At 34.1% G+C, this 9,012-nt stretch overlaps 2 protein-coding genes across 2 annotated transcripts in view; both read right to left on the bottom strand.

Moving 5' to 3' along the window:
• LOC107467014 (homocysteine S-methyltransferase 3) overlaps positions 1 to 1,886 on the bottom strand; it is a gene marked incomplete in the record, with an annotated part of 2,220 nt that extends 334 nt beyond the window's left edge. The window contains 6 exon segments of the mRNA XM_052253620.1: positions 1 to 35; positions 112 to 183; positions 273 to 582; positions 625 to 851; positions 921 to 977; positions 1,507 to 1,886. Coding sequence (XP_052109580.1) covers positions 1 to 35; positions 112 to 183; positions 273 to 582; positions 625 to 851; positions 921 to 977; positions 1,507 to 1,689 — 884 coding nt within the window.
• A 2,492-nt stretch (positions 1,887 to 4,378) lies between these two features.
• Positions 4,379 to 6,830, bottom strand: LOC107466915 (serine/threonine-protein kinase STY13-like). Its single transcript, XM_052254726.1, has 6 exons — positions 6,698 to 6,830; positions 5,854 to 6,184; positions 5,554 to 5,666; positions 5,244 to 5,443; positions 4,999 to 5,173; positions 4,379 to 4,917 (listed from the first exon to the last, which is right to left on the bottom strand). Exons 1-6 carry the CDS (start codon positions 6,737 to 6,739, stop codon positions 4,576 to 4,578), a joined length of 1,203 nt encoding a protein of 400 aa, XP_052110686.1. The 5' UTR covers positions 6,740 to 6,830; the 3' UTR covers positions 4,379 to 4,575.
• Positions 6,831 to 9,012: the final 2,182 nt, after the last annotated feature.

Here is a 9,012-nt window from a genome sequence, read left to right as displayed (position 1 = left end):
GATACAAAATCATCCTCCACCACCCCGCTTGATTTCTGCAACCACATAACATTCGCAATATTCTTAACTCGTACCACTAAATTCATATATAGTACCATTGAACTCACTCACCTCCCATTGGTTGGTCTCAGCAATATAAGTCTCTCCACTGTTGGGATACACAATTATAGGCTTACTTGTACCCTGCCATTAAATTTCTTTTGACATTTAATACTTATACACAAGTACAAGTACATAACAGAGGATTTCAATTAATTAAACTGAAGTGTCACCTTTTTAATAGATGAAATCAAACCATGAATAAATCTGGGAGGTGTACAGTTGACTCCAACTGCCACGACCTGTGAGCATGAGTCAGCAATAGAAGCACAGTCCTGAATGGGATCACCATTAACCACATGGGTCTCGTCTTTGCAGCTAAAAGAGAACCATGCAGGGATGCGTATGTCCTCTTCCACAAGAAGCTGAGCATAAGCCTGTGCCTCCAATTTATTAGGGATAGTCTCAAAGGCAATCAAGTCAGCACCTGCGTCAACATAGTCCCCTCTGTCACACACATACAACATATAAAAGAATTCAAAACTAACCCTAATCTACCTTAACTTAATTACTATGAGTACCTACCTATATTCAGATCCATCAGCTAAATATGCGCCATAGCTTCCAACTGAAGCTGCCACTAGAATAGGACGTTTCCAATATCGATCATCACTGAGAAAATCACAAGAATCTTTGGTGCATCTGTCGTAATAAACCTGTCGAGCCTCTCGTGCAAGTTCTACGCTCCTTCGAAGCAAGCCTTCACCTTCTTCTCTAGACACTCCTTTCGCCTCAAAACCCTGGAGGGTTGCCTATTTCGTTTCCCAACCACAACTTCTTAGACACCATAATAACAAACGGAATCATAATTAATTAATTACCTGGTAAGATGCTGTTATTATTATGTTTGCTCCTGCATCAAGGTAATCTAGATGAACCTGTGTTTAAGCATATTAATTAGTACTAAGATTAAGACATGGATGGACGCGTGTCAACGTCTCGCATATTTTCCTAGTTAAAGCAAGGATTGTCGTTTTCATAAGAAAGTTGTTTAATATCATTTGTATTTATCCAGATCCATCCACAGCGTTACAAAGAAACTTATCAAGAATCATGAATAAAGCAAATTCATCGCATTTCCTCTTGCGTCTCGTGCCTTCTTTCTTTTTTCCACAATTGATACTTAATTTGTTAATTAATCAGTGAAGTGAATTCATATAATCATGCCACCTGTCTCTTCTCTTGGGCGTCTTACAATGAACCTAGATATAAAATACGTCTAGATGTATAAAAAACATTTATTTTATTTAATCTGATGTTTCAAAGTATAATTTTTTCTAGTGTTATACTTTGTGATTATAATTGCATTAAACAAAATGAATTGAATGAAATATCGAATGAAGATTTGGCTAACAAGTTAAGAAAAAAAATAAGGAAAAGGAAAAGTGCTAGTAGTAGTAGTAGTACCCTTCGGACTAAATGGGGGGAGCTTATAAGGCATTTGGCACTCCAAAGTGGGTCGTTGAGGTCCGCACCATGACGTTCAAGCTCAGTCGCGAACCCACCATCTACGACGGCACACCCACCACTTCCACACTTATCTAGAAAATCCCTCATAAACGACCACGTATCACTCCCTTCCAAACCCATACCTTCTATGTTCTCCTCTTACTCTCTTTTATGTTCGTTAATTAACACCACCTTGCCACCACCCTTTATAGCCTCGTTTCTTTCCAACTTTGTGAAATTATCCTTATGCCCTTCACTCCCTGCTAACATAACTCATTTTCCTCATTAATTATTCAATTGCCAAATCCCACCCTGGGCTATATTCGTCTTGTCCTAAATAATACTCTACTCGTTGTCACATTAATACTTGCTTAGCTTATATAATAAAATTAAATTAACTTAATTATCATTTTCTTGCCATAGTATGTCGTATGTTTATATATATTCATTTATTGCATAATAAGGAAGTAATATAGTCCGATCTTATGGGCTATATCTGTGATTTGCTGGCATCAAGATTCACATCATATACCAGATAAGTATAAATAATAATTGTTGATGGCTGAAACCTAGTTAAATTATTTCCTGCTCTATTTTATATATAATCTTGACAACTTTATGCTTCCTATGAAAAGAATGGAAGATGAGCTTTTTGTTTTTTTTTTTTGGGTAATAAGAAAAGAAAACCAATAGTGAGTACTTTACAAACTAAATGGAGCGTCATGTAGTTAATAATAAGCTCAGCTGGTAAGATTACAATAATGGCCAACAGGAATAAATCATTTCTGGAAAATAATGCTTAATTGCTTATACAGTCATCACTTTGACCGGTCCCACCACCAAATAATAAATCATAATAAAAAAAATAATGGTGCTTCTAAAACTAAGTTGTTAGTTTCGTACGAGCTGCTTCATATATGAGAAGCCAACACAAACACAGCAAATTTCGGAGTTGACATTATCATTGTATTACTTATTTATATTAATGAAATCAACAAAAACTGAAGAGATATGCCTTGGTCTATTAAGCTTATCATTAAGAATAAGGTGGATATATACATCTTAAACAGTGGCTGTGGCGTGAAGAAACGTCCAAATTAAGATGAATTTATCATATCCAATAACTCCATCATCATCTTACCCAAAAAAAAAAAAGGAAAAAATCTTGTCAGCACCTCAATCCACTAGTCAAGACGAAAGTTACCCATTGTCCAATAGATACACATGCAGAACTTTCAACTCTTGAACCGTTCAGATATTTAATATTTTAATTTAATTTCATATTTGGAATAATATATCTTGTAGGGGGTAATTAGTAAAAAAAAAAAACAAAATATGAAATTAAAAATAATAGATGAACGATTAGTGCGATGTGGTGTGTGGTTGGACTAACGTCCACGTCAAGTAGTGTTTCAAATGAAGACAACGAAATCAGGTAAGCATTGCTTGGTTTTGGGTTGGGTTTCAATTATGAATTATTATTTACTTTTTTTTGCATTCAAATGGAAGTGGTCGAATCTCGTCACGAAAACCGTCCAGATTTATTTTTCCCCCTTTCCATTTTTATTAATTTATTATATTAGAAATTCAAAAGCTAAAGCACTATCTCTTGTGGAGATAAGATGAAATAAGTAGCATCTAAGAAAGGCAGTTTTTTTTTTAAGGAAAAAGTTTAATGAAAGTTTATATCCCATTAAAAACAGCATGATTTGATATAAACGCTACATTATTTTACGAAAAACGAAGATAAGAATAAAGTTATCTGTTATATATCGAATTAACAAAAATTTATTTGCATGTGGATTTTCTAATTGTAAAATTAATAGACTATAATAGACTGTAACTGTTCTGTTTATTATGATGCGTGTCATCACCGAGAAAGATGTATAAAACACGTGTTGCAATGAGGTTCATGCTCCGAAATTGCAAGTTTGAGTTTGTCCCACGAAAACAGAGAGATTAAGGTGCGGGATTGTTTCGCATTGTTGTTGACCACAATTAAGGTATGATCGATCACTCTTAGCTTGTTTCTGGTCTTAACGGGTTAAGTAAGAATCTCATCAGAGGTTTGGCATAGACATTCACCTCGATAAGAAAACGATACATTGTATATTGTATAGTAGCTTTTGAAAGTTGCGTATCTTTTATATAATCTTTAGTAACAAAATGATTCACAACTTCAATCATTATGCAAAAGTTGTGGATAGTGGAAGATTTTAGGACTCCAAATTGGATCGTGGATGAAGGTGATAGAGTCAGAATATGTTGAATTTTGCTTGTTTTCTTCTTTGTATTGGTTCTTCTGTTTGCATTATTGCCTTTACTATGAGGATTTAGGGTAGTATTTCCAACACTTATATTGGCCAACAATGGTGCTAAAGCCAATGTAAAGTTTAGGTCAAGTATTGGAAAATAGTAATTGGTAGATCTATGCATGGAATCTGTTGTGACTCACTGACTTGAGAATTTTATATAGCAATCAAGTAAACTTAACTAATCTAGTATTCAAGTTTTTTTTTTTTTTTTGGTCGATATGTATAGTATTCAAGTTAAAAAGCAATTCTATGAAGTAATTTTGGACGGTAGTAGTAAAATTATTCAAACAAAATTTCAAGTCCAAAAATAAGTTTGAGTATAAAAGGGCAAACGAAGCTCCAAGCTCGAAAATAGGAAGCTATTGGGCCTCTCAATGCCAGAATAAAAAAAATGGAAAAAAATAAACAAGGCGTAAAAATGAAGATACAGCTAACCAAGTTAGGTTGGTATAGTAGTTAATTTACTAATCCACTTGTCAGAAGTTTAAATTTTGCTTTGTCCACGCTATTTGTTGTGAGATATCATATAAAAAAATGAAGATAAAGCTATGGAGCGAAAGCTTTGCTTGATGGCCAAGAAAGCGAGTTTTGAGAACTGGATACAACAACAAAGGGACCCCCTAGTGTTGAAATTATAAAAACAAGGTAACAATAAAAGAAAGAAATCACTCCACCCCGTGAATATGAACATTATTGAATGAAATTCAAGTAACTAAGGACCACGAACTGTTCCAAAACAGAAACAAAATGGAGCCTGATCATCAGGCAGCATCCCTCCTCCTTTGCTGGTATCAATTGCTTCCAACATTCGCACCACCTGATCCATCTCCGGCCGCTTGTTCGGGTTCCCATCCCAGCATTTTCGCATGATGTTCGCCAATGCACTCGGGCAGCATCGAGGAATATCCGGTCGCAAATTCTGATGAGTAACTGCCGACGAGACATCAACAAAGCTTCGTGTCGAATATGGCATATCACAGCAGTATATTTCCCACAAGCAAATGCCAAAGCTATACACATCACATCTTCTATTGTAAGGCTTGCCTACTAAAACCTACACAAAATCAACTTTAGTTTAAACACATTTTAAGGCCATAAACTAACATAATATTACTTATTTTCGTTTCATACATACCTCTGGTGCCATATATCCAATGGTTCCTGTTTCACCTGTCATCTCACTTGGATTCAAAGCTTCCACACGAGCAACTCCAAAATCAGCTATTTTCAAATTTCGATTCATATCGAGCAACATATTATCTGTTTTAACATCACGATGCACGATCTTTTTCGAATGTAGATAATTAAGACTGCAATTGAGAGACAACACTATATTAGATAACTCAGTCCTAAAAGAGAATTCAACAGCTGTTTCCTCACCCTCGAGCGAGATCCAAAGCCAGCTGAATCACAGTCTTGTAAGGAAGTTTCCTCCGTCTGTTCTTAAACAAGTAATTTTTCAGAGTTCCACCGGGGATGAACTCAACAACCACGCAACATGCTTGAGTAGGGAGAGAATCTTGGCCTCCGGCTTCTCTTGGAATTCTGAGGTTTGATGTCCCCATTGAAGCTCCAACAAACTGTCACAGGAATGAACAAAACTGAGTTATGATTAACAAAAATTCATCTTGCTCTTAACAAAGCAGTAACATTTAATTCAAATTTAAATGCATGAGTGAGAAGTTTGTACTTTTGTAACATTTGGATGATCAAGTTTTTGCCAAACAGTAACCTCCTGCTGGAATGATGCTCTTAAGGAAGCAGCAGAAGCACCACCATCCTCACCCCAATCCAACACTTTCACTACAAAATTCAGCACAGCAGCACTCAGAATGTCTCTTGAATTCGATAACAATTATTCAATTTACAACAGGCTTAAAGACTAATTAAACTTTGATAGGATACCAAAACTTTTAGTATCTAAAAACATTGAATAACAGGATTTGAATTCTTTGGACAACAAAAGACAATTAAGAGTGCAAATTGAAACCTGCAACATCTTGGCCATCATAGGTGCCCTTATAGACAGTGCCATAGGCCCCATTCGCCACAACATGTTGCAAATTTAGTTTTGCCAAATCAATCTCCCACTCTTCTTTAGGCCTTTTGGCCTCAATATGTCTAGACAGAACCCTTGTAAGGTGTTTTTCTAGCTCATCATCCAAACTCTTGAGATCAATCTTATCAGCTCTAAACAGCATATCTTTGCTGCTTAGGTTCCCACTACGCTTCATCTTTGAATTCAACGCCTTAGCTTCTTCCAATGCCCCTTTTGGTGTCCCAACATCCCCACTTTCCGAATGCATCTTGGACACCTCAATCTCGAAAGCAAATGAAAAATCAGCACCAAGAAAATTGTTCATAAAACACCAGAGCTACGAAACAAGTGTCCCTATACATTCTTCCTAGAAAATCAACATTCAAAACCAACAATTTTCTCCTGACCAACCACCTATCCCTTTCACTATCCTGAATTTGTTTCTTCCGCGGGTACAAACCACAAAATTACCAATCATCAAGATTTCCAAACATTAAAACAATGCCAAACCTATCAGAAAACATCCCAATTCACATAATTCAACGACCAAGACCACGACCCAGAAAAATCAAATTTTTGGGTGAAAAAAGCAAATTTACCCCAGTAAAAAACTTGAAAAGGACGATATGAAATCAAGAGAAACAGAGGCACAAGGAGCTGCATGCAATGCAAGCAAGTAAATCAATAGAGAATTGCAGAGTCACGCTAAAAAGTTTACAAATTGAATGGAAAGAGAGAAACTTGCATGAAGGGCATCCCATTCCCATGTATGATACAAGTAATGCATGGTACCTACCAAAGCTTGAAGCGTTGGTGTTGATGCTGCTCTAGGAATCATAGGCTTTGGCTTTTGAAAAAGGAGTTAAAGCGAGGAATGCAGAGGTTGTGATTCTTTGCATCATATCATATCAGTATCTGAATCAGGTATCAGAATTCAGAAAGAAAGTAAAAGGGAATGAATGGTGCAATGGTTAACACATATATATGGATACAAGCGCGGGTCTTGTCTTCCTTAAAACACGCCCTACGAGGTTCATAGGATCATACTCTCTTTTGATTTCGATACTTTCTTCAAATATATCAAAATTTAGGAAAAGTCTAGGGCCAGCAATTTTATGTATTTTGGCCAGCATATAACCAGCAGAAAAAAGTGAGTTATTGGATAAAATTTCACACCAATTTCACACTATTAAATCATCATTGATAGCTCGTTGATGACTACCAATCACAAATGTTGCTGCCCCCTAACATTGCTCCAAAATTTATATATATTTCTCTGATCTTTATGTTATCTTCCTTGATTTATCTTTTGTTTTTATTATTTTAATATTTATATATAAAATTCGGATTTCTGCACTTAATGATGGAGTTGACATGGCATGCTTCGAAGAGTGTTTTCGATTTAATTATTTTAACTCATTCAATACAATTTATTGTAATAACTTAATTATTTCAACTAATTAATTTGATTAAATATTTAAATATATCAATATAATTTATTATAATTTATATTAATTAATTATATTACATTAATTGTAATTCGTTATATTAAAAAATTAAGTTTTTTATATTATAATATACAATCAAATAAATTGTAAATTACTTTAAATATATACGCACAGGAAAATAAATTTAAATGTGATTTTATATAGTATAGATAGTATTTAATTAAAAATGGTGCATTTTTAAGTGTTTTGATATGATTTAATTATATTAGCTAATTAATTTGATTAGATATTTAAATATCAATGTAATTTATTATAGTATATAAACTTGATTAATTTTACTAATTTATTTATAATTCATTATATTAGTTAATTGATTTATTCATTTATAAAGTCTAAAATAAAATAAATAATTACTGTTTATTCTAAGTGAATTTATTAAATTTAATTATATTATATATAAATTAAAGATAATTTATAAATCACCTTATTTCTTTAGCCTTTTATATTCCAGAGATTGTTAAAATTTTATATTTCGTTAATATAAGGTAAAACTTTCTTCATTCTAAACAGAATTATTCTATTCATTATTAACTAATATCATTAGATTTTATTTATTAAAAATATGAATTAATTTTATATAACAAATTATTAATTAAACTCATTCTAAAACGTAAGCAAAATAAATTAATTTCCTAGACGGTCTAATGTAGATCTACGATTTTTACAACAATCAAACAAAGCATAGAACTTGTGAATTATGATCAAAAGGGAATAAAAAAATAGAGCCCATGCCATATTGACTTGCTTGCCTCCATTGCATCTTAACAAAACATGGGTCCATGGAGACTAATCCCAATTCCAAACTGAGCATATAGAAAATCTATCCGGATCCCATACAATTAATTTCAACTTGCACCCAAAATTCTCTTTTAATCTTTTTGGGTCTTCTTTCTCCCAACAAGCAAGCATATACACCAACAATAGAGAACGGCGTCTTGGCACTGACAACTTCAGAACGGCAAAAATGAGAAGATCGGTTGCTCATACGGCGACGGGATAATGACAGGGTTGTGCCGGCGAGGAGGTCGACGACGATCGGAGATGCTAATGTGACCAAAGAGATTAGATAGCGGACCGGCAAGAGGAGACTTTCATGATACTGTTGTCATTCATATCGTCGTCGCACCGGGACGCTCCCTATCTGTAACTGATGGAGGTGAGTTGCTGCAAGGAAGGCATGGATTCAGATCTTATTTTCATAACCCTTTTTTCACTCAGTACATTTTGATTTGCCAGTATTTATGATGTAGAATAAGTGTTTTATTTTCAATTCAAATATTTTTTCATTTTTTAAATCATCAAGACAGATTTTTTCTTCTTTTGAATTACGAAGGATATGTGATTTTGGATGCACTCCGATTTTAAAATGATTTACTCGAAAATATACCTCTTCTTAGTTGCTATAAAATTTTAAGAGATGTGGTCCTACAATATTACCGTATGTACTTGCTAGAATTTATGTTTGCTCTTATTTTTTTCACTAGAGAAAAAATGGTTAGGCGATATGATTTGTTGGAAATGATTGCATCGCCAAAGAATGTTAGAAGATTCATGTTAGAGTAATCAAACTTTGGTCTTTACTGAGATTCAAAGACTCCAAATC

Source organism: Arachis duranensis, chromosome 9 (assembly GCF_000817695.3).
Source record: "Arachis duranensis cultivar V14167 chromosome 9, aradu.V14167.gnm2.J7QH, whole genome shotgun sequence".
Classification (NCBI taxonomy): Eukaryota; Viridiplantae; Streptophyta; class Magnoliopsida; order Fabales; family Fabaceae; genus Arachis; species Arachis duranensis.
This window is presented reverse-complemented; position numbering and strand designations above follow the sequence as displayed.